The 25,403-nt window shown below is 51.1% G+C and overlaps 2 protein-coding genes across 2 annotated transcripts; both read left to right on the top strand.

Moving 5' to 3' along the window:
* The first annotated feature begins 5,072 nt into the window (after nt 1–5,072).
* On the top strand, nt 5,073–8,998 carry LOC309444280 (uncharacterized protein). The gene is made up of 4 exons (XM_082061959.1): nt 5,073–5,229; nt 5,902–6,028; nt 6,679–6,786; nt 6,945–8,998. Exons 2-4 carry the CDS (start codon nt 5,902–5,904, stop codon nt 8,510–8,512), a joined length of 1,803 nt encoding a protein of 600 aa, XP_081918085.1. The 5' UTR covers nt 5,073–5,229; the 3' UTR covers nt 8,513–8,998.
* A 690-nt stretch (nt 8,999–9,688) lies between these two features.
* Nucleotides 9,689–24,944, top strand: LOC309435392 (uncharacterized protein; the record flags this gene model as incomplete). The annotated part of the gene is given in 7 exon segments (XM_082043576.1): nt 9,689–9,722; nt 20,630–20,816; nt 20,936–20,978; nt 21,858–21,984; nt 22,644–22,751; nt 22,929–23,757; nt 23,759–24,944. Coding segments are annotated over 7 exon segments (2,145 nt in total). The 3' UTR covers nt 24,576–24,944.
* Nucleotides 24,945–25,403: the final 459 nt, after the last annotated feature.

Below are 25,403 nucleotides of genomic sequence, written 5' to 3'. Positions count from 1 at the left end.
CTGTCCCCCACCCAGAGCAGCCGCTGCCCCCTCTTATCTTGCAGCACAGTGCGGGGGGCGTTGGGCACCACTGAAAATGACTCCAAGCAAATGATAAGCTTAAAGCAACGTTAATTTGCAATGGAAACTGAAACCAAGTGACAGACCAAAACCAAAGGGCAGAAACCCCTGGAAGTGGAGGTAGTTTGTGTAATCCAAGATCAATCGGCGCTCCGAGAACATATTTAAGAAAGTGCTGGTTCGATGTACCAGTTGAAGATGTTATGATATGATGGCACAGGAATGATGATCCACATGCACATGCTCTAAAGAGAAGCCTCTCTGACGGGTACTGTATCAGCCAGGACAGGGTTAATTCCCACCGAAAGCTGGGGGGACAACACAGCCAGGACAGATGACCCAAAACTACCCAAAGGGACATTCAGCACCATACAGCATCATTCTCAGTTTAGAGCTGGGGGGTGGCTGGGGGGGTTGAACTTGTTCACTTGCTGCTGGGGAGTCATGGTGGGACTGGGTGCTCTTTAGTTTTCTGGAGCCGTGCAGTTCAGTGCTATTGTCTTTCAAGCATGAGCTGCTGTCTGGGACAGGACAGGGAGGTTTTTTGGTGCAAACCAGCAAAGTTTGCCTTTTGTTTCACGATTCTCCTCCTCATCCCATCAGAGGTGGGAGAGGGATGAGTGAGCAGCACATGGTTGCAGTCGCCAGCTGGGGACGGGCTGGGGTTAGAGCACCACAGTCCTTTTTGGTGCCCAACATGGGGCAGGAAGGATTGGGATAAGAACAGATCTGTCCGGATTGTGCTAAAATACACACTTACTACGTTAGTTAAGTTGTTGCTGGTCACAGTGTTGCTCCGTTTACTCACATGGCTGGGATAGGTGAATTTTTACATGCCCTGTGTACTCCCTGCGGTTCTGTTTATCACCTCTGGGGAAGGATTACATTTGTCGTATTGTTGTCATTACCACTCAAAAGAATGAATCCTGTCTGCAATTGCTAATCCAATGACACGTCAATCCTGCCAGGTTTAGGTGAGTCTGACAAAGAGGGACTTGCGAAACGCTTCAGCATGAACTACAGACGCTACAGACCTTGCAGCTTTAGACATTTGGAAGCCAACACAATTAGTTGAATCTTGCTTCAACGCATATCTCAAGAGTGTTGAATAAAGCGTCCTTTGGCTGAATATTACTCATTATATGCTAAAAGGATCATGCAATGCAATATGGAAGTATGTATCCAATTAGCTCCTGAGGAGTAACGAGAATTTGTGTAGAACGGCTGTTACTTTTCTTGCTGGTATGTTGGCTTTGTTCCAGCACCCAGACTTGCACGACTCAGTAATAAACAACATCTCGTCTCTGTGTGCTAAACTCGGCTCTTTTGTATGCACAGCAGGTAAAGAACCCGGTTTTAGGACAACGGTTGTGGCGACCCAGATGGGGCACTGCTTTGCATATTTGAACTTGGCATTCGGCCATATTTGAGCGCAATATTTGGTTTGCATATATGATCTCAGTGTTTATTTTGCATATTTGAGCTCAGTGTTTGGTTTGCATATTTGAGCTCAGTGTTTGGTTTGCATGTTTAAATTTGGTTGCATGCACTTGGTATTCTGAATAAGTCTCCATGTAAGTCGGCTCCATTGAGGACCATGTTCGGAGAGACCCGCTACACGTAGACGCGAAGGAATTGATGAACTTGAGCTGAGTGTATACAGGCTTGGTATTTCTTTGCATATTTGTATTAGGTACCAAAACAAATTGATTTGGGGAGATAATTATAAAATGGGAACCGATTCCTCTACTGAAATAGCATCTCAATCCCCCTTAGGATGCATCCTTACACATCATTAGAGTAAATTTGTGGCGGGATCCTCTTCTGATAAAAGAAAGTTTGAAATGATATCGTACTCGATTGTGGTCTTTGTAAAAAATGGATAATGAGGAAAAACGGCCTTGTCCCCGAGGCACCCCGAGGTTAGTTTAAGGGACAAGAGGGTCCAAAACAATTTATTAAACTGGTGAGAAACAGGGTTTTAGCACTCCAAAAGTGACTTAAATACAGGTTCGGTTATCAGTTGAGGAAAATTATTAAGGGGCAGCAACTAATACAACAGGTGGTCCACAGATTCCATACACATGGCTTCACCAAAAACAATGCCGGAGCCACCCCTGAGTCCGGGAAGAGTCCACACTTGCCTGAACACGGTGTGGGATTATTTTAAAGGGATACACGTACTCGTATTGAGTATGGAAAGTGTACACTCGCGATTCTGCGAGGGTAAACTTATGGTACACTCGCAAACCTGCGAGGAGAAATACACGTGCAAACGTGCACGGAATATTACACGTGCTTATGTGGAAGCACGGGAGGAAAATTATGCGAGGATTAATTTTACACGTGCTTGTATTGAGCACGGGAAGTACGCGTGCAAATGTGCACAGGAAGGATAAACACACGTGGGAATGTGCACAGAAAGTAGATACACTCACAATCCTGCAAGGGTTAGTTTTACTCACACATGTGACAGCAAGGCAAGCGGAGTCTCCATCCTGGGGGGGCTCTCAGTGGCAGCATCTCGCTCGTTGTTATAGACGATCACGATCAATAGCACGCACTCGTCGGAATAAATTGCTTAGAATTTATTGCGGCAAGCGGGTAAAACAGCATTGGGCGGCCGGGGAGTCTGCGCTCCACCACGGCGCGCTTTCCAGTAGCAGCAAGCTTGGTTAAATGTGGTAAAGGATTACGTACTCATGGTTGTTCCAGGAACGCCTATACATATTCATAACTTTTGCCTCGAAAAGGCCGTTCTTATTCAAATGAGTTCCAAGGAATTATATCTATAGTCTTCACCTTTGGCTCTTTCCTGTTGCGCCTGCGCAGTGTCTCCGGGTGGTCGCGGGCGGGGGTCTTTTGGATGAAGGCTGCAGTCCATCTTGTCGTGCACGTCTTTTCTTTGGCCTAGCACGCTGGGTTTGGCCAAGACTCCAACAGCTTGAGCTGGTTTTCCTCCCGCTTTGTGCTGAAGACCCCGTTATCTCGTTCACACGAGGATGCAACTGGGCCCTTATCGCTGTCAGTCTCCTACTGAATGTTCTGCAGGGTACACTAAATTAGGCTTTTATGGGTATCTGTGGAACAAGTTTTTTACAAAGACTACACACAGGTTGCATTGTTTAGTAGCAGCATGTACTAATATCATGTTACATGCTCGGCTTTCACAGCCACTGATAACATATCCATTTAGAACGGTTTGATTAACAAATATATCATTAAGTCTATTACACTCGTGCTCCGAGAGACCTGCCACAAGAGGGCAGAGTCTCGACGAGAGTCCTGTTTTTATATTGGCTGATCAGATGTGACTGTGGGCACTCCAGGAGCTTCTCTGCACCCCCACACTGGCTGTGGGTGCCCCTGAAGCCTCCAAATATCCCCCACACTGGTCGCGGGTGCCCAGTGGCTCCCTGGCACCTTCTCCCTTCTCCTAATGGTCCTGGCAAGGAGCTCTGGGGCCAAACAAAAGAAGCTGTTGGCCTCAAACAGCAGAGAGAGAGGGAGACATGCCTACTCCTTCCATATTGAAGGAAGGAGGGGGAGAGAGGGGGGTTTGCATGCTGCCACAGGTCTGAATATGGGATTCTAAGTTATAGTACTATATTGCAATTAATGTTGTTCTGCAGAAGCTTGGAAAAATGAGATGAAGTACAGTAGTCTACGTTAAATTGTTCTTATCATTACGCAATAATTTTGAGACCAGAAAATAATGTAAGTTGCTAAGCTCTGAATCACCTGGAATTTATGCCTTAGCTGGAGATATGAGAAAGAAAACTAAATACTGTGATGGATGTGAAGTGGGGAGAGGCTGTATTTAAAAACTGCTAGAATATGGACTGATTTGGATGCAGGAAATGCAGAAAATAATAGACTGATGTTTAATATGTTGTTCATTGACCCCCATAAGAAACTGATAAAAAGTAGGTGGGACTGAAGGAATGGCTGTTGCTCAGTTAATGGGAATTGCATAGGGATTGAAAGCCCAGGCCTGTGCTGTAAAGCCTGAATTTAAACTTCAGGCCTGTGTTGTGCTGCACAAGCTCTTTGGCTGCAGGATAAACTCAGCAGCTCATTGTACCGAGACAGCCAGTAACAGGGGTACGTGGTCAGGAACATCCACTGCAGTACAGCTGAGTCAGGGATTACAAAGTTTTCTGTTACCAGGACTAATGGCTCTGGAAAAGCCAATGTTGAAAGAAAATCTAACTTGGCGAGTAGGGGCCTTGTCCAGAGGCACTAGAAAAGGATTTAAGATTATTAATAAACAGGTCCGAGCCAATGATAAAATGACTGTGTTCGGAGCGGCAGGACTACACCTCCCGTGCTGCCCCGGCGGCGGGCGGCCCTCCCGGGCGGACGCTGCCGGCGGTTCCCGGCGCCGCCTTTGTCCGTGCGGGGCTGGCGGCGCGGCCCCGGCGCAGGTAGGGGCGGCGGGCGGCGGGCCCGCGGCACGGGGATGGGCGCTGCTGGCCCGCGGGGTCCCGGCGGAGGGGACCCCGGCCCCGACGGGCTCTCCCGTGCTCTCCCCTCCGCCGGCCGCCCCCCAGCCCTGCCGGACCCCCCCGCACTCCCCTTAGGGCCCGGCTCCCCCCGGCGCTCCGGCCTTTCCCCGGCTCGCCCCGTGGCCCCCGTGCAACGCGGACACGCTGCTCCGTGTCCCAGCCGCCCGGGCTCCCCTGGATCCGGCCCTGGCGGCCCCGGCGCTGGGAAGGGCTGGGCTGGGGCCGGGCCGGGTGCTCAGACCTCCGGGACACGCCCGCACATGTTCCTGCTGCCCTTGTGGGGCACCGGAGCAAGATTTGGGTACTCGGGAGCTTCCAGTATCCCTTTTTCTCGCGGCCCTTTCTCGGCTTTGGCCCGAGCTGGCCGGGTTGGTGGGCGATGCTCTTTGGGTCGGTCCTTTTCCCAGTAGCTGTGAAGGCTCGGGGTGCAGGGAAGGCAGCTGTGGGCAGGTGAGTGAACTTGTGCCCCTGATTCTTCATGAAAATGTTGTGCTTGCAGGGACCATCTGTCCTGGCTGTGTTGGTGCGGCTGGTGACGGGACAGGCACCTCGTGTGGAATCCAGAGCATCCCGCCTCCCTCTTCCCGGATCAATACCTGCACGGGCCTCCATCTCCGCGCCGAGAGCAGCGACGCGCCGGGCTCCAGGCTGCTGCGGCAAGGTGGGGGTCAGGCACGGCCCCGGCTCTGGGGACACCACAGGCTGGGATTGCTGTGGTTGTTGCTGTGGTGCAGCAGAAGGAAAACACCTGTGGGAGCAGCCGATCTGGAGCTCCAGTTGGTGTGGGACAGTGTGGGAGAGAAGTGTATTGAGACCCGGTGCGGTGCAGGGTGCTCCCGTTCCTGCCCGCTGAGCCGCACCACGGGCAGGGGCAGGCAGGAGCGTGCCTGCTGCCAGGCCTCGGGCCAGCCCTTGTGTCACGGTGCTGTGTCCGGTCCTGGTGGGTGATCTGGCTTGTGGCGTGGGTGTGGGACAGGGCACAGTCCCTGCTGCTGTAGTGTGGGTTCCTAATCGGGCATGCAGAGGGGAAATTGGCCTCTAAGTCTGCCAGCCCTGCTCCTCTTCCAGCACAGCTGGTGGGGTGTCCCCCTGCCCAGGGACATACTGAGTGAGCCCCCTGGTGACCCTGCTGTGCCACACGGCTGTGCCAAGACTGACCCTCTGTCCTATCCCTTCCCTTTCTTGGCATGCTCCAAACTGTCCGTGCACTGCCCTCAGGACGCCAGAGCTGCCGGTACCAGTGGGGCCCAGCCTGGCAGCAGCAGGATTTTGGGAGAGGTGTTTAGCAACCATGCGGTGGGGTGTGCTGAGCCGGGTGTGCTTCTTGCTGCAGATGTCGGTGACGTTTGAGGACGTGGCGCTCTACTTCTCCCCCGAGGAGTGGGCAAAGCTGTCGGGCTGTCAGCGGCAGCTCTACCAGGAGGTGATGCTGGAGAACTACCAGATGGTCGCCTTGCTGGGTGAGGGCTCTCTCTGGTGATGTTGGGCTGGGGATGTGCCCGGAATTCAGCTCTTTAACTGAGCTGGAGCCTCTGAACATGCTGCCCAAGCGCTGATGTGGTGGTTGCAATTGCAGGTCTTACCCTGTCAGGCAGTCTGCGGTGGAGACCGGTTGTGGGAGAGAGAATGGGATGGGATGGGATGGGATGGGATGGGATGGGATGGGATGGGATGGAACAGCTCTTTCAGTTGGAGGAATCGTTCAATGTCTATCTAGTGAATCAGCCCAGCCCCTTCAGCATGTTGTCGAGGGAGTTGTCCAAATGCCTCTCAAACAGGGACAGGCTTGGGGCATTGTCTACTTTTCCAGGCAGCCTGTTCCAGGGTTTGACCACCCCCTCAGTACAGAAATGCTTCGTCGTGTCCAGTCGAAACCTCCCAGGCGCAGCTTTGAGCTGTTCCCAGGTGTCCTGTGTGCAGGAGAGTGGCCGAGGTGACGGGGCGAGGCGAGAGGAGGCTGTAGGTGCAGGGATGTGGGGGCTGAAGCCGCAGCCTGGCAGGGACAGGAGAGAGGAGCGGGGTGGGGGGGATGCTGGGGCTGTGGGTGCGGGGGCCGGTGCTGCTGTCCCGGCAGTGCGGGAGAGGGGGCTTCTCTCTGTGCCCCGGACAGGCTGGGCCAACGTCAAACCAGAGATCATCTGCAAGATGGAGCGAGAAGAGACACCGTGTGTGCCAGACGCCCCTGGGGAGCAGCAGAGGCACCAGAGCCCTATGCCAGGTGGGTATTTGGGGGGTCATGGGGCTGGTGGGGGATTCAGGTTGCACTGTCCTCTTGCTGCAGGAAGAGTGTGGGGCTGGCAGGGTATCCGTGCTGCTCCCCATGGGGAGGGGTCCCACCTGACCATCCTGTCACTGACCGTGGTCTCTCCTCCCCAGCAGCCGTCAGCCCTGGGACGCAGAGGGAGACCGAGCGGGTTCCTGAGGGGCTGCCAGAACCCACCGCCCTGCTCCCGGGGATGCCAAACCCTGACGTGAGGTGTCAGGGGGGCTCAGCCTGTGGACAGCCAGGGGGGAGCCAGGGGGTCCAGTTGGGGCTCCCCCATCTCTCCTCCCTTCCAGAACCCCAGCCATTGGAGAAGAGCCATCTGACATGCCCCGAATGCAACAAGAGCTTCAAAAACCAGATGTCGCTGGATGTCCATGTGCAGAGCCGCTTGTGTGAGTGTCCCTTCCACTGCACTGACTGTGGCAAGAGCTTCATCTACAAGCAACACCTGCTGAAGCACCAGCGTGTGCACAAAGGTGAGAAGCCCCTTGCCTGTGGTGACTGTGGCAAGAGCTTCAGAAGGAAGTCGACCCTCATCAACCACCAGCGCATCCACACTGTGGAGAAGCCCTTCACCTGCACTGACTGTGGCAAGTGCTTCAGGGAGAAGAGGAGACTCATCACCCACCAGCACATCCATAGTGGACAGAAACCCTTTGCCTGCACGGACTGCAGGAAGAGTTTTGTCCACAGGCAGCACCTTCTAAGGCACCAGAGCATCCACACTGGAGAGAAGCCCTTCACCTGCACTGACTGTGGCCAGAGCTTCAGGGAGAAGAAGAGCCTCATCATCCACCAGCGCATCCACACTGGGGAGAAGCCCTTCACCTGCACGGACTGCCGCAAGAGCTTTGTTGAGAGGAAGTACCTGCTAAGGCACCAGCGCATCCACACCGCGGAGAAGCCGTTCAGCTGCAATGATTGTGGCAAGAGCTTCAGGCAGAAGAAGACCCTCATCAGCCACCAGAGCATCCACACCAGCGAGAAGCCGTTCAGCTGCAATGTCTGTGGCAAGAGCTTCAGGCAGAAGAAGACCCTCATCAGCCACCAGCTCATCCATACTGGGGAGAAGCCCTTCAGCTGCACTGACTGTGGCAAGAGATTTAAGGAGAAGTGTAGACTCATCAGCCACCAGCGCATCCACACCGGGGAAAAGCCCTTCACCTGCACTGACTGTGGCAAGACCTTCAGGCAGAAGAAGACCCTCATCATCCACCAGCTCATCCATACTGGGGAGAAGCCCTTCAACTGCAATGACTGTGGCAAGAGCTTTACGGAGAAGTGGACCCTCATCACTCACCAGCGCATCCACACCGGGGAGAAGCCCTTCACCTGCACTGACTGTGGCAAGAGCTTCAGGAGGAAGGGAGACCTCACCATCCATCAGCACATCCACACCGGGGAGAAGACCTTCACCTATACCAACTGTGGCAAGAACTTTAAGGAGAAGCAGAACCTCAAGAGACACCAGTGTGTGCACAAGGGCCCAGGGGTTGTGCCAGAGGGTGTCCAGCAGAAGAGGGAGGGTCCTTCCCCAGCAGGGGGGCCGGCAGAGGCCAAGCCCTTCCAGTGCGGTGTCTGCGAGAAGCGGTTTTGGAAGGAGAGGCTCATGCTGGCTCACCAGCGCACCCACGGCACCCCCAGCCTGCAGCCGCCTCCGCAGCCCGGCACCCCCTGAATCTGCTGCTGAGGGGCCTGTGGGGCGCTGGGGGCTGCTGTGGAGTGGCTGTGGGGGCATGTCCTGTTTTTTGCAGGGATAGAATTAATTTTCTTCCTAGTAGCTGGCATAGTGCTGTGTTTTGGATTGAGAATGAGAAGAATGTTGCAAATACATGGATTTTTGAGTTGTTGCTGAGCAGTCAAGAATTTTTGAGGTTCTGGTGCCCTGCCAGCTGGGAGGGGGCACAGTCGGGACAGCTGACCCAAAATGGCCAAAGGGCTGTTCCTTACCATATGGTATCATGTCCAGTATAGAAACTAGGGAAAGAGGAATGAGGGGACCGCGGCTCAGGGACGGGCTGGACACAGGTCAGCGGGTGGTGGGTGGTTTTGTTGTGCATCACTTGCTTTCTTACATCATCATCATCATTCTCATCATTCCTTTCCTCTTCTGTCTATGAAACCGCCTTTATCTCATCCCCTGAGTTTTACACACATCACTGGATCAGCCCAATTGAAGCTTTGTATCAGGTGTTTAGCTTAAATAAATACATTTTAAATAGAAGGAATCACTTAGAATTATGAGATTCTGTGACTTTTATTATACTGTCCAATTTGCATTACCTAATACCTAAATTTGCTGAAATCTTCAACTGTGTCTTGCAAAGTTCTGCTCACATTCACTGAACTTGTGTCTATTTTAGCAAAACAAAGCAGCTACAAACCATCAACAGGCACAAAAGGCTGAAAGTCCCAGAGGCCACTGCAACACGGCAGGATGGCAAAAGGCTGAACTGATGACATTCCTGAACAGAATCTCCCAAAACGGAGCAGAACCAGAATGGGTCTCAGTCCCTGTCTGTCCCAACTCTGCCCCAACTCCATCCTGACTCTGCTGCCAGCCGTCAGATCCTGACTGTCCTTTAATATGAAGCATGACGCTAATGACATGGAATATCCTTATTGATCAGTCTGGACGTCAGTCAAGGTCTGTCTTATCTATGACCCCCTTCCCAGCTGCCTCAAACCTTACAAATCATAACCTTGATAGCTATGAAAAAGAAAGTTTTCTAATTGCATGAAGAAAAGTAGCTGTCAGTCAAAGGAGCACATCAAGCATAAGGAAATAGTGAGGACAGGAAAGGAGGAAACGTAGCGAGCAGTGGGGATAGATTTGCGAGAGACACTCACCACCATGGATGCATCCAGCGGCGTTTTCTCTGTAGCAGGTGAGGCGCTGCGTCTCAGGAAGGCAGTTCTTTCTCCACACTCAGAATGACCGCCCCTTACATACCTGAGAGTACATACATCATACCTGTTGATGGTGGGTGTCTCTGGGTTGCGCATGTGCTCCTGCCTGGTCATACGGACTTCTTTAAGGCATTTTGGGGCTATTCTGGGATGTTGTATCCCAGGCAATCGCATGTCCTGGCCGGTCCGCACTTCTGTGCATGTTCTCGGTCCCGGCACGCTGGTCCCGTGTGGTACTGCGTGTGCCTCGGCAGGGGAAGGTGATCGCTTGTAGCCAGGCAAGTCCCCTGTTGCCTGGAGCTGGGCAGGTTCTCTGTGAGTCGTGGCCGTGCAGGTTTGCGGAAAATGATGTGGTCGTTCACGGCAGAGACAGGATCAAACAAACTTTTAGACATTTAACCAAAACTATGGTCCCTGGCACCACCCTGTGGCTCAAAGCTTTTTGCTTCTTTGTCCATGGTGGCAGGAGAGTCGCAAAAACAGGTAAGTATGGAAAAGAGCGTAATTTTATTCAGTCTGTATAACTGTGGATTCAGGCTCAGCCTGGTATAACATGACCCTGTGGTGAAGTGTCTATAAATGGCATATTTCAATGAATTAAACAGGGAAGGAGTAACAACAATATAACACCACATTACATAAAAAAAGAATACATTTTATCCATGGAGCACTTGTGTCATGTACTGAAAAGGATAATGGCCAAAACATTGTGGCGAAACCAATTCCTCCATCCCCAGGATTGTCAAAGGCTAAAAGGAATCATGCCTCAAACATTGTAGCAGGAGGTGGCACATTCAGTATAGGGTGAACTGTGGTTTGCATATTGATGACAAGCTAACAGACCCCAGGCCAGCTGGCTGATACCAGAGGTGGGGAATGTGCTGGAGGGCACATAGCTCCATCTTCTGATAAGCCCAGCTTGGCACACAAAGGGGGAAAGCTGAGACCCTTTGACATGACCCTAGACTTGTTGAGCCTTTTCAGTCTTTTGCAGTCACCCCTTTTCCCCCAGACTTTCCTCTACTGGGAGGGCTATAAAAAAACTCACCTAAAACAGCACTGGCAGGGAATCCACCAGCCTGAGGACTCTTCCACCCACCAGACTTGCCGTGGAAACCGGACCAGGCACCGGAGGAACTACAAACCCCAACAGCGTCACCACGGGACACCAAAGGCCATACATCATCATACAAGTCTCATCATCCATGCTGCGGAGCCATAAGAGCGGCTGGATCCCTCACCTTTCCCTTTGCCTTTCCTTTTCCCCTTTCCTTTCATTTTATATCCCTATTTCTTTGCCTCTCCTTCCCTAAGTGGTGATATCTTTTTCTCTCACTCTCACTTATACCTTAGTTTTTCTTCCCTCTCTCTCACTCTCTTTCTCCCTCTTCGTTTTGAATTTATAAGAGTAACATCATTTTAAGTTCTGCCGTTACAGTCTTCTTAAGTTTTGTATTATAGCTGCTAGAGTTTGCCAATCCATCGCTCTTAGAAGGACTTTTGCTGTTAATGTGTTGATAAGTTCTGTGATATCATAAAATACTTTTGTCAAGTCACTAATCGCTGTCATTAGAATTTCAGGCACATGCTTTTAGTAAAACCCATAACTGAATTGGACCCCTGGAGTGATTGTCTGTCATTCACTTCACATAACTGCGCAGAATTACCTGGACTTAACTCACACCTGGTCTCATCTGGTGAGTCAGGGCGCGTGTCACGTTCAGAGTTAACTCGTCCCTCACGCCATCTGTTGGGACGGGACAGTTTTATTTTCCAGCCTGTGGCTGAAAACATTGTGCACTCCCCCCCAGGGCAGAGATTTGGTCATGACAGATAAAGTATAGAAAAGATAAGAACAAAAGGGAAGAGGGAGATAGATTTCAAACATTGTCTAGGTAGTTTACATCTAGTGGAGATAGGAGCCACACAATCACACATTTTACAATAGCGATGCCAAGCATCAAATGCAAGAAACCACAAATTAACATCATAGCAATATCTAAAAGCCATTTTCCCCAATCTGTGAGTCCCAATGATTCTAGGAGAGAGCTGAACCAAGGTCCAGGCCTCAAGCTGTCAAACCAGTCCTATGGCTGCATTGCCTGGAAAAGCTCTTCACTTTGGTGCTACAATACAAAGAATAGGAACAGGGGTAACACTATAGTACTAACACCAAGTTTGATTACACAATTTTCCCCAAGTAGTATTGCTCAGGAGTTGATGCAAAGTTTTGAATTATTCAGTCAAGGTCCCATCATTTTTCCATCGCCGTCTCTATGTTCAAGAAGAGAGGACTGGATTATTCTCCACATTGTGTTTCTTTATTCTTTGTTTTAACTAATTTTCTAATACTTTTAAGACTAAAACCAATCATTTCAAATTTAGTTCCAAATATATATATGAAACCTTGCTTCAATTCCCAAGGTAAATTAGGTGTATTTCTGGTTACACACTAGCAAAAACAGTGTTAGCCCTATGCAACATATGAATATACACTTGCCCCACACCATTTCTCTCTTGTAAGATAAAAGAAAGCAAACATACAAAATAAAAATGCCCAAACATATCAAAATAACAATATAACTATAAGGCAACTTTTACTTCTCCCCTCTTTTTTTTCTATTTTTTTTTTTTTTAATTAAGGGGTGATTCCCCGAGTGCTGATCTGATGCTCGTTCCCATGGGTGTCAGTAGCTTTCCATGCATAAGGCCTCCTTAGAATTAAACCTGGTGAGAGGGGTCAAGAACAACAGGAAGAGCTTTTTCCAATACATGGCAGATAAAACTAACACCAGAGGCAATGTAGGCCCACTGATGAAGGAGGTGGGTGCCCTGGTGACAGAAGATACAGAGAAGGCAGAGTTACTGAACGCCTTCTTTGTCTGTGTCTACTCTGCCGGGGTCTGTCCTGAGGAGCCTCTTACCGCTGAGGGCCCAGAGGAAGGCAGGACAATGGAGGAGCTTGCCTGGGTTGATGAGGACTGGGTCACAGAGCAATTAAGCAATCCTGACACCGTAAATCCATGGGTCTGGATGGGATGCACCCATGGGTGCTGAGGGAGCTGGCTGAGGTCATTGCTGGACCGCTCTCCAACATCTTTGCCAAGACTTGGGAAACGGGAGAGGTGCCTGAGGACTGGAGGAAATCAAATGTCACTCCAGTCTTCAGAAGGGCAAGAAGGAGGATCCGGGTAACTATAGACGGGTCAGCCTCACCTCCATCCCTGGGAAACTGATTTAACGACTTCTCCTTGGTGCCATCTCAAGGCATATCAGGTATAAGAGGGTCATTAGGGACAGTCAACATGGCTGCACCAAGGGGAAGTCGTGCTTGACCAACCTCATAGCCTTTTATGAAGACATAATGAGGTGGATGGATGACAGCAGAGTAGTGTATGTGGACTATCTTGATTTCAATAAAGGATTTGTCACAGTCTTCCACAGCATCCTCACAGCTAAACTGAGGGAGTGCAGTCTGGATGATCGGTTAGTGAGGTGGACTGTGAACTGGCTGAAGGAAAGAAACCAAAGAGTTGTGGTCAATGGGGCAGAGTCCAGTTGAGGCCTGGATCTAGTGCAGTGCCTCAGGGGGCAGTGCTGGGGCCGATATTATTCAATATATTCATCAATGACTTGGATGAGGGAACAAAGAGACTCTCAGCAAGTTTGCTGGTGACACCAAGCTGGGAGGAGTGGTGACACTGGAAGCTGTGCTGCCATCAGAGACCTGGACAGGCTGGAGAGCTGGGCGGGGAGTAATTTAATGAAATAGAACAAGGGCAAGTGTAGAGTCTTGTATCTGGGCAGGAACAACCCCAGGTTCCAGTATAAGTTGGGGAATGACCTGTTGGAGAGCAGAGTAGGGGAAAGGGACCTGGGGGTCCTGGGGACAGCAGGATGAGCCTGAGCCAGCACTGGGCCCTTGTGGACGGGAAGGCCAATGGTACCTGGGGTGGGTTAGAAGGGGGTGGTCAGTAGGTCAGAGAGGTTCTCCTGCCCCTCTACACTGCCCTGGGGAGACCACATCTGGAATCTTGTGTCCAGTTGTGGCCCCTCAGTTCCAGAAGGACAGGGAACTGCTGGTGAGTGTCCAGCGCAGCCACCAAGATGCTGAAGGGAGTGGAGCATCTCCCGTGTGAGGAAAGGCTGAGGGAGCTGGGGCTCCGGAGTTAGAGAAGAGGAGACTGAGGGGAGACCTCATTAATGTTTACAAATATATAAAATGTGAGTGTCAGGAGGATGGAGCCAGGCTCTTCCTGGTGACTACCAGTGGCAGGACAAGGGGCAATGGGTGCAAACTGGAACACAAGAGGTTCTACTTGAATACGAGAAGCAACTTCTTGCCAGTGAGGGTGCCAGAGCCTGGCCCAGGCTGCCCAGGGGGTTGTGGAGTCTCCTTCTGTGCAGACATTCCAACCCGCCTGGACACCTTCCTGTGTAACCTCATCTGGGTGTTCCTGCTCCATGGGGGGATTGCACTGGATGAGCTTTCCAGGTCCCTTCCAATCCCTAACATTCTGCTTTTTCTGTGATTCTCTATTCCCTCAGCCCACAAAATGTTTCTCTTTGTCTCCGGGACACCTAGGGGAGGAGTTTGATTTACCTGCTGTTCCACTCTGGGTACAGCAGTTTTTGTTTTTGTGACTCCCCCCATCAGACCCATGCTGCCACAATTAAGCTCCTGAGCCACCTCCCCACAAGCCACAGCTCGACCACCCCGGGGACAACACCCCCACCCCGTGGAGACAGCGCATCCCCCAAAAGGTCCCACAGCCACGTCACAAGCAGTTTCAGTGGGTCAGGAAGCCCCGCAGGATCTGCATTTACCAACAGCAGGGAAGATCTTGGGGAAGCAGGCTCGTGTTGTGAATTAACTGGAGGCAGGCAGACTTCTGTAACTTTTCAGTTCGGTGATTTACAGTGGGGGTTTCAATGCATACTGGGTCTCCCCTTTCTAAAGGGTCCAGCTCCCCTGCCCAATAGGCGGCTCGTTGAGTTAACGATTCTCTTTGATCATTAGCAGTCAGAAGCACACCAGGCGCAAAATACCCTTGTGCTTCCTTCTCTGAGAGCAAAACTTCATTGGCACCAGTTAAAACACGTTCTGTTTCTGTTTCTTGGGTTAAGGTACCGTATTTCTCCTGAGTCTCTGATATGTTGGCCACAGGGAATGGTATTGTTTGGGTGGCAACTTGCAGAGCTGCCCCCTCTTGACTGTTATCAGTAGACGGAGAGTTTTAATGAGCGGCCTCATGGTTGCCTGCTTGTTCTGGGGATAAGATACTTCTTGGGTAATTTCCAATTCTTTAGGTGGATACAGGAGTTTAAGACCCTGTTCCTCAGCCACTTGTGCTGGGCTGGTAGAACAGGCTCACTGTCTGGAACAGAATCAAGGTTTGTCTGTTAATATTTTGCCCGCTTATATTCTTTCAATTCAGAGTGCAAGATTTGCTCCCATTCTAATGCATCTAACAGAGCTGTGAGGAGCTGCTGAGTGGTATTGTGTTCTGCAGCTACCTGGTCCTGTGCTATAGTTATGTGCTATTGTATTGTTGTTCCTCCTTGCCTGTTTGATTCATGGTTTGAAATATCCTATTTATAGCCCCTTCACAGCAGGGGGATGTTATACCAGGCTTAGCCACAGTTATACAGACTGTATAAAATTAAGCTCTTTTCCAAGCTGTTTTCACTACTTTCCTGCCACCATGGAAAAAGAAACAACAGCTTTGAGCCATAAAGTGATGTCAGGGACCATATATTATATTAAATATCTCTGTCCTGAACAGTCACGTCTTTTTCTGGACACCTGCATGGCCACAAGCCACAGGGAACGTGCCCAGCTCCAGGCAACAGGGGACTTACCTGGCTACAAATGATCACCTTCCCCTGCCGAGGCACACACAGTACTACACGGGACCAGTGTGCCAGGACTGAGAGCATGCACAGATGTGTGGACCAGGCAGTATATGCCCAGGAAACAACACCCCAAAATAGACCCCAAATGCCTTATAAAAGACTGTACGCACGATCTGGAGACCCCCACCACTGACAGGTATTACGTGTGTACCTCTCAGGGATGTAAGGGTCAGTTATTTTGTGAGTGATGGACGAGCTGCCTTTCTGAGACGCACCACCCCGCCTACTAGAGAGAAAACACCGCTGGATCCGTCCATGGTGGTGAGTGTGTCTTGCAAATCTATCCCCACTGCTTGCAAGGTTTCCTCCTTTCCTGTCTCCTTCTCCCTGTCCTATCGCTATTTTCTTACTGTAAAATACAGACAATCCATTTTCAGAAGTGTTTAATCATTTCCTTAATTAAGAGGCATTTGACCTCATTTGTGTCTTAACCTTACTCTGGGTATAATTAATGACTCATTCTGGATTTGGTTTTCCCAAGTTGGACCGTAACAGGATTATATCCGTTTACGGCCAGGGATTTTATGTGGACACCCAATTCTTTATATTGCTTGGTGTTCTGGTTTGACTGAAAGTGAGTTAATGTTCTTCATGCAGTTAGAAACCTTTCTTTTTCATAGCTGGCATGGTCATTGTTTCAATTTTCTTTGAGAATGAGAAGGTAGCACCCCAGGACACAGTTAATGTTCTTAATTGCTGTTGTCTGTTTCAATGGAAAAGGCCACATCAATTAATAACTTGTGGAAAAGGTTATGCTTGTGTCGTTACAGGCCAAGGATCGAAGTGGATTCCCATGAAATGGGTCAAGCCATAGCTGAATAAGGACAACAAAGATTCAATGGATGCAGACGGACAGGAGGGAGAGAAGTTGTGAGGACTGTTTCAGATGTAAACCCTGGATCCTAATTCAGTGCTATAGATGCTCACAGACCTGGGGGTCTAGAAGCCCATTAGCAAGCAGGTGGTGGAGAATGGCAATTTGAACAAGCAGCAGGAGAGCCAAAAGGGTGATATTACATTGAGATAGTCAATGCAAAAATGAGGTAAGATTATGGGACATTCCTACCACAATATCTAACGCACTCCTTCTCCCTAGTCTAGCAGCTGGCCAAGCTTTAGGAGACATATCAAAGTTAAACTTTTGGTCTTTTAAACAGGCTAAGCTAACTTCTGAGATACCAACTCAATTAATAGTGGATGTTGATGCTATTAGGCATGGTACTCTACAAAGTTGCACAGTTATAGATCTTTTAACTCTAGGTCATGTTTGCGAAGAATTTGAGAAAATGTGTTGTATTAACTTGTCTGATCCTTCTGAATCTATTCATAGTACTTTAGACAAAATAAAACAGCACGTTAATAAGATTGCCATAGTAGAATTCAGGTTTCACAAATGGTTTAAAAGCTTGGAAATAGGTGGGAAGTTGTTTGATCTTATTATGTAAGGCTTAGCTACATTATATATAACTGTAATCATTGTTGTTAATCATATGTTGTATGCTGCAGTGTATTTCAAAGATGATTCAGCGTGTTGGAAACCAGGCCTGACTGGTTCAAGAGCAGAAAGGGGGAATTGTGGGAGATTTGAGGGATTTTCTTGAGGTTGTTGTGTGGATGGGTTTCTATTAGATGAAGATTTGTTACTGAACTAGCCTGGCCTAATGGAATGTCAAGATCACTTCAGAAAGCTGAAAACAGGACCTGCTGTGGGAGTGAGGCAGTTCTACAATAATTGGGCCCCAACCAGATGTAAATCAACAGACCTATTAGCAGTGAGATTCGGGCGTGTGAACAGCTCGTGAACATAGACAATATCCAATCAGCTAATGCACGTTTGGAGCATGGACGCATGATCAAGGAATAACTGCATATATAATGAGGCTTGTTTCTGTAATAAATGACTTCACTTGAATTCATATTGGATTGTGTGGAGTCCATGATTTTTCGCCCTCACAGGAGGGGGCACTCAGGGTGCTCAGGAATCACTGGATGCTCAGGTGTCACTGGGTGCTGGATCAGGCTCCGCAGGGGGTTTGTGGCAGAGGAGTGACTTAGGGCCCTGCTTCCTGCAGGGTGGTTTTTACATCGATTAAATTGCGACTTCAGCGAGGTAAGGACCTGTTCCTGCAGTTCACTAATAACCAGAGTAATCCCTTCTCTCACCTGCAGCCCCAGGGGACAGGGTTTCACATCCATGGTTTTGGATGGGGAAAGGGCAGGAGCAGTTTGCAAAAACCTCATCATGACTGCCAGAGACCCGAACTTCAATTCTCCACCTGCCAAATCCATCCAGGCTTTCCCTGGCAATAAATCCAAGCCCAGAATATTTGCAGGAGTTCCCAGTATCACAGTGGTCTCAGTGGGGGTGATGTCTCCAGGTAGCCAATGCTTTACTCGAGCTCTGGGCTGGGGCTTGGACCATCCAAACACATCAGTAACCCACGTCTGTTTTTTGTGGGGGACAATCGCACTCTGGTCTGCTGTTTTGGAATTTAAAGCAGATTTTTTGGCTCCTGCGTCTACCAGGAAAGTGACCAGGGTTTTGAAAAACTCCAGAGAGAAAGTTATCAGCAGATCCCCCTGCTAGTTTTCAGGGAACCATCTAAGATATACCCACTGCCTGTCCCAGAGCTCAGTTACTGGGAACAGCGTAAGAAGTTTGCCAACTTTGGAGGGCTGGTAAATTCCTCTCTAGAGTCTGTGGGAACAGCCCATCTCTGAGGTAAAGGGGCCATAGGGGTGTTTTCCTTTCCTGGCTGACTTTTATCTACTGGTTTCCAAATCTTCACAAGGAGCTGTCAGCTGGGGAGGGGTTGGCATCCATTCATTCCTGGGGAACACCTTTATCCAGACCCCCTTCCATGGAGAACAGCTTTATCCAGACCTCCCTTCCACAATCCATTTCTCAATGCTGTATCTTGGGGGTGTGGAATTTTCTCCTCTGTCTGTGCTCTGCGGACCACTGCTTGAGCCTTCATCCCATTCCCAACAAACACCATGTACCAGCTGTAATTAAAAATTCTCGTGCAATCTCTCCCCAAGTGAGACCTCATCTGCCTGCCCACCACCCCACCCCACTGGAGTGGCTCTCAGTCAGTCTTGGATCTGTACAGCACAGGGTTTTAATGAGTCGGGTAATCCTCTAATCAAGGGGGTCATCCTAGCTGGGTTAGCAAACAACAGCATTGGAGGGGGCTGGTGAGGAACCAAACACTTGTCGTTCATCAGGTGGAGGCAGGTGGCCTTCTGTATACTCCTGGTGAGCTGCCTTAGCCCAGAGGTGGGAATGGGGAGGGGGTCTCCCCTCTCCAAGGACTGGAGCCCTGTGGCCCAGTTTGCCAGTCCCTGGGTCAGGGACACTGGCTTGCTCTCCACATCCTTCTCATCCCCAGCCAGTTCCAACTTCAACTCCTGTTCTCTTGCAAAATCGCCCTGCAGGCTGCCCTCCAAGGTTGCTGGCATCAGTTTCTCATCAGCTAACGATTTCTCAGCTTGTCACTGCTTCAACCATTCTGCTTCCAGTTCCATTTGCAGTGATTTAACTAACTCTTGCAGAGGCTGAAATTCCTCCTGCTCAGTTTGTCTGTCTTTCTGAGTAGCTGTTAATGGGGCTCCCAAAACACCATAAACCACTCACTGCCTTCCCCTTTTCTGAGCTCAAAAGGGTTTTCTTTTGCTAAGTGCCTTATACATTCTGCTACACTGGCTGGGGACAACCAATGTCCTGAGGCCCAGCTGTATCCTTTTGGCGTCAGGCAAGCTTTATAATATCTTAGAAAATTATCAATGGGGAGCGGTCAAGATCTGGCTTACCCTGGGTTACTATGACCTCCTGCTGGAGGTGACGGTTTCATTTGCAAATCAGTGCTCTTTTCTTTAGCACTCTGGCTGATATCCCCTTGTAGTGTTATAGTTAGCTGCATTTTGCTTCGTAAACTGTATCCAAGATTCTTACCTTATCTTAAAAACTATGCAGGTTGTATATGAGTTTCATATTTTAGAGAACTAAAAGTTAGTACTTATCTTATCTCGAGAAGATAGGATGTGCTGAGAAGGTACATTTACTATCATCCAAGAATTTATATAATTTTGTGAAGAGTGCGCATGTGCTGTGATGAAAGGTGAAAAGTACACTAGTGATGAAGACTACTTACTTCATCCTGAAGACCCCCAAAACGACCACCAGAGGACACTGCGCATGCTTAGGATAGTTCCAAGGTGTTGTAACTCATATTGTGAAATAATTGTGTAACCTAATGAATATGCAGTATACACGTTGTAAGTCTAATGAATATGTATGTAACCAAACTGTATAAATGTAGTGGAGTTCGAATCAGTGGTCGAAGCCAGCTTTGGGTGCGAACCCCTGGTTTCCCAGCGCTGAAATAAAGCACCGCATATAACTACGCCCGTGGTTATGTGTCCTGATTGCTAACAGTAGGAAACCTCTTTACCGCTTCTCAACGAGTATCCCACTTCTGATCGCAATTCAAGTGTCCTGTCCTGAAGAGAAGCTGCTAAATTAATGCATACTGTGAGAAGTTACAAAGGACATACCCATCACTAATCAATGCACATGGTAAATGCCTTCTGATCATCTGCTAAACAAAGGGATCTTTTTCAAGTTTTAGATCCTTCTGCATGACAAGAGGGAGAAAGAAGATTAAGGAAAACATTGTGCAGAAGCGAAGTGCTCAGCTTGTGTTTGAATAGTTATTAAGAGATGTATTGTAAGAATCAATGATAACTAACTTCATCAGTTATTTATTAGTAGAGGTGTATTGTACGTCAACATTTTCCAGAACTTGTAATGAATATGTAGTAATTGTGTGAATATAAGCAATGCAAGAGTATTCATTGGTTGGAGCACTTCTGGAGAATAATTCCCCGTGTTCCCCAGCACCGTCAATAAAGAATGCCTGTTCACAGTAGAATTGCCTTTGCTGATTGGTTCATTTCTTTGTTTCAGGGGGCCAGGGGCCGCAAGGACACAGCGGTGCTCCCGGTGCCCGCCCCCCCGAGCCGAGCGGGGCGGAGCGGCAGGACTACACCTCCCGTGCTGCCCCGGCGGCGGGCGGCCCTCCCGGGCGGACGCTGCCGGCGGCTCCCGGCGCCGCCTTTGTCCGTGCGGGGCTGGCGGCGCGGCCCCGGCGCAGGTAGGGAAGGTTTGGGTACTGGGAGCTTCCAAAACTCCTCTTTTCACGGCTCTTTCTCATCATTACCGCGAGCCGGCGGACTTGGTGGGTGACGCTCTTTGGGTCGGTCCTTTCCCCAGTAGCTGTGGAGGCTCGGGGTGCAGGGAAGGCAGCTGTGGGCAGGTGAGTGAACTTGTGCCCCTGATTCTTCATGAAAATGTTGTGCTTGCAGGGACCATCTGTCCTGGCTGTGCTGGTGCGGCTGGTGACGGGACAGGCACCTCGTGTGGAATCCGGAGCATCCCGCCTCCTTCTTCCCGGATCAATACCTGCACGGGCCTCCATCTCCGCGCCGAGAGCAGCGACGCGCCGGGCTCCAGGCTGCTGCGGCAAGGTGGGGGTCAGGCACGGCCCCGGCTCTGGGGACACCGCGGGCTGGGATTGCTGTGGTTGCTGTGGTGCAGCAGAAGGAAAACACCCGTGGGAGCAGCCGATCTGGAGCTCCAGTTGGTGTGGGACAGTGTGGGAGAGAAGTGTATTGACACCTGGTGCGGTGCAGGGTGCTCCCGTTCCTGCCCGCTGAGCCGCACCACGGGCAGGGGCAGGCAGGAGCGTGCCTGCTGCCAGGCCTCGGGCCAGCCCTTGTGTCACGGTGCTGTGCCCGTTCGTGGTGGGTGATCTGGCTTGTGACGTGGGTGTGGGACAGGGCACAGCCCCTGCTGCTGTAGTGTGGGTTCCTAATCGGGCATGCAGAGGGGAAATTGGCCTCTAAGTCTGCCAGCCCTGCTCCTCTTCCAGCACAGCTGGTGGGGTGTCCCCCTGCCCAGGGACATACTGAGTGAGCCCCCGGTGACCCTGCTGTGCCACATGGCTGTGCCAAGACTGACCCTCTGAACTATCCCTTCCCTTTCTTGGCATGCTCCAAACTATCTGGGCACTGCCCTCAGGACGCCAGAGCTGCCGGTACCAGTGGGGTCCAGCCTGGCAGCAGCACGATTTCGGCAGAGGTGTTTAGCAACCATGCGGTGGGGTGTGCTGAGCCGGGTGTGCTTCTTGCTGCAGATGTCGGTGACGTTTGAGGACGTGGCGCTCTACTTCTCCCCCGAGGAGTGGGCAAAGCTGTCGGGCTGTCAGCGGCAGCTCTACCGGGAGGTGATGCTGGAGAACTACCAGATGGTCGCCTCGCTGGGTGAGGACTCTCTTTGGTGATGTTGAGCTGGGATTGTGCCAGAATTCACCTCTTTGACTGAGCTGCAGCCCCTGAACATGCTGCGCAAGCGCTGATGTGGTAGTTGCAATTGCAGGTCTTACCCTGCCAGGCAGCCTCCTGTGGAGAGCGGTTCTGGGAGAGAGAATGGGATGGGATGGGATGGGATGGGATGGGATGGGATGGGATGGGATGGGATGGGATTGAACAGCTATTTCAGTTGGAGGAATCCTTCAATATCCATCTAGTCAATCAGCCCAGCCCCTTCAGCATGTTGTGGAGGTCATTGTCCAAATGTGTCTCAAACAGGGTGAGGCTTGGGGCATTGTCTACTTTTCCAGGCAGCCTGTTCCAGGGTTTGACCACCCCCTCAGTACAGAAATGCTTCCTCACATCCAGTCTAAACCTCCCAGGCGCAGCTTTGAGCTGTTCCCAGGTGTCCTGTGTGCAGGAGAGTGGCCGAGGTGACGGGTCGAGGCGAGAGGAGGCTGTAGGTGCAGGGATGTGGGGGCTGAAGCCGCAGCCTGGCAGGGACAGGAGAGAGGAGCGGGGTGGGGGGGATGCTGGGGCTGTGGGTGCGGGGGCCGGTGCTGCTGTCCCGGCAGTGCGGGAGAGGGGGCTTCTCTCTGTGCCCCGGACAGGCTGGGCCACCGTCAAACCAGAGATCATCTGCACGATGGAGCGAGAAGAGACACCATGTGTGCCAGACACCCCTGGGGAGCAGCAGAGGCACCAGAGCCCTGTGCCAGGTGGGTATTTGGGGGGTCATGGGGCTGGTGGGGGGTTCAGGTTGCACTGTCCTCTTGCTGCAGGTTCCCCATCTACCAGGAAGAGTGTGGGGCTGGCAAGGTACCCGTGCTGCTCCCCATGGGGAGGGGTCCCACCTGACCATCCTGTCACTGACCGTGGTCTCTCCTCCCGAGCAGCCGTCAGCCCTGGGACACAGAGGGTGACCGAGCGGGTTCCTGAGGGGCTGCCAGAACCCACCGCCCTGCTCCCGGGGATGCCAAACCCTGACGTGAGGTGTCAGAGGGGCTCAGCCTGCGGACAGCCAGGCAGGAGCCAGGCGGTCCGGTTGGGGCTCGCCCACCCCTCCTCCCTCCCAGAATCCCAGCCATTGGAGAAGAGCCGTCTGACATGCCCCGAGTGCAACAAGAGCTTCAAAAACCAGATGTCGCTGGATGTCCATGTGCGGAGCCGCATGTGTGAGCGTCCCTTCCACTGCACTGTCTGTGGCAAGAGCTTCATCTACAAGCAGAACCTGTTGAAGCACCAGCGTGTGCACAAAGGTGAGAATCCCCTTGCCTGTGGTGACTGTGGCAAGAGCTTCAAAGAGAAGTGGACCCTCATCATCCACCAGCGCATCCACACTAAGGAGAAGCCCTTTGCCTGCACGGACTGCAGCAAGAGCTTTGTCAACAGGCAGAACCTGCTAAGGCACCAGCGCACCCACACTGGGGAGGAGCCCTTCAACTGCACTGACTGTGGCAAGAGCTTTAGGGAGAAGCGTACACTCATCAGCCACCAGCGCATCCACACCGGAGAAAAGCCCTTCAACTGCACTGACTGTGGCAAGAGCTTCAGCCGGAAGAACACCCTCATCATCCACCAGCGCATCCATACCGGGGAGAAGCCCTTCAATTGCACTGACTGTGGCAAGAGCTTTAAGGACAAGTGTAAACTCATCATCCACCAGCGCATCCACACCGGGGAGAAGCCCTTCAGCTGCAATGACTGTGGCAAGAGCTTTAAGGACAAGTAGTCTCATCATCCACCAGCGCATCCACACTGGGGAGAAGCCCTTCACCTGCACTGACTGTGGCAAGAGCTTCAGGCATAGGAACACCCTCATCATCCACCAGCGCATCCACACTGGGGAGAAGCCCTTCAACTGCACTGAGTGTGGCAAGAGCTTTAAGGAGAAGCGGAACCTCATCACTCACCAGCGCATCCACACTGGGGAGAAGCCCTTTGCCTGCACCGACTGTGGCAAGAGCTTTAAGGAGAAGCGGACCCTCATCACTCACCAGCACATCCACACCAGGGACAAGCCCTTCACTTGCAGTGACTGTGGCAAGAACTTAAGGAGTAAGGGAGACCTCACCATCTATCAGCGCATCCACACTGCGGAGAAGCCCGTCAGCTGCAATGACTGTGGCAAGAGCTTTAAGGACAAGTGTAGTCTCATCATCCACCAGCATGTCCACACTGGGGAGAAGCCCTTCACCTGCAATGACTGTGGCAAGAGCTTCAGGCAGAAGAAGACCCTCATCACTCACCAGCGCATCCACACCGCAGAGAAGCCCTTCACCTGCACCAACTGTGGCAAGAGCTTCAGGGAGAAGCAGAATCTCAAGAGACACCAGCCGGTGCACAAGGGCCCAGGGGTTGTGCCAGAGGGTGTCCAGCAGAAGAGGGAGGGTCCTTCCCCAGCAGGGGGGCAGGCAGAAGCCAAGCCCGTCCAGTGCGGTGTCTGCGAGAAGCGGTTTTGGAAGGAGAGGCTCATGCTGGCTCACCAGCGCACCCACGGCACCCCCAGCCTGCAGCCGCCTCCGCAGCCCGGCACCCCCTGAATCTGCTGCTGAGGGGCCCGTGGGGCGCTGGGGGCTGCTGTGGAGTGGCTGTCGGGGCATGTCCTTTTTTTTGCAGGGATAGAGTTAATTTTCTTCCTAGTAACTTGTTTAGTGCTGTGTTTTGTATTGAGGATGAGAAAAATTTTGCTAATACACAGATGTTGGGAGGTGTTGCTGAGCAGTCAAGGACTATTCAGGTTGTGGTGCCCTACCAGCTGGGAGGGGGCACAGTCAGGACAGCTGCCACAAAGTGGCCAAAGGGCTGTTCCTTACCATATGGTATCATGTCCAGTATAGAAACTGGGGGAAGAGGAATGTGGGGACCGTGGCTCAGGGACGGGCTGGACACAGGTCAGTGGGTGGTGGGTGGTTTTGTTGTGCATCACTTGCTTTCTTACATCATCATCATCATTGTCATCATTCCTTTCCTCCTCTATCCTATGAAACCGCCTTTATCTCATCCCATGAGTTTTACATGGATCACTGGATCAGCCCAATTGAAGCTTTGTATCAGGTGTTTAGCTTAAATAAATACATTTTAAATAGAATGAATCACTTAGAATTATGAGATTCTGTGACTTTTATTATACTGTCCAATTTGCATTACCTAGTACCTAAATTTGCTGAAATCTTGAACTGTGTCTTGCAAAGTTCTGCTCACATTCACTGAACTTGTGTCTATTTTAGCAAAACAAAGCAGCTACAAACCATCAACAGGCACAAAAGGCTGAAAGTCCCAGAGGCCACTGCAACACGGCAGGATGGCAAAAGGCTGAACTGATGACGCTCCTGAACAGAATCTCCCAAAACGGAGCAGAACCAGAATGG

Source organism: Streptopelia decaocto (genome assembly GCF_964273445.1).
Source record: "Streptopelia decaocto genome assembly, chromosome: 1".
Lineage (NCBI taxonomy): Eukaryota > Metazoa > Chordata > Aves > Columbiformes > Columbidae > Streptopelia > Streptopelia decaocto.
Note: the sequence above shows the minus strand (reverse complement) of the source record. Positions and strands in the feature narration are given on the sequence as shown.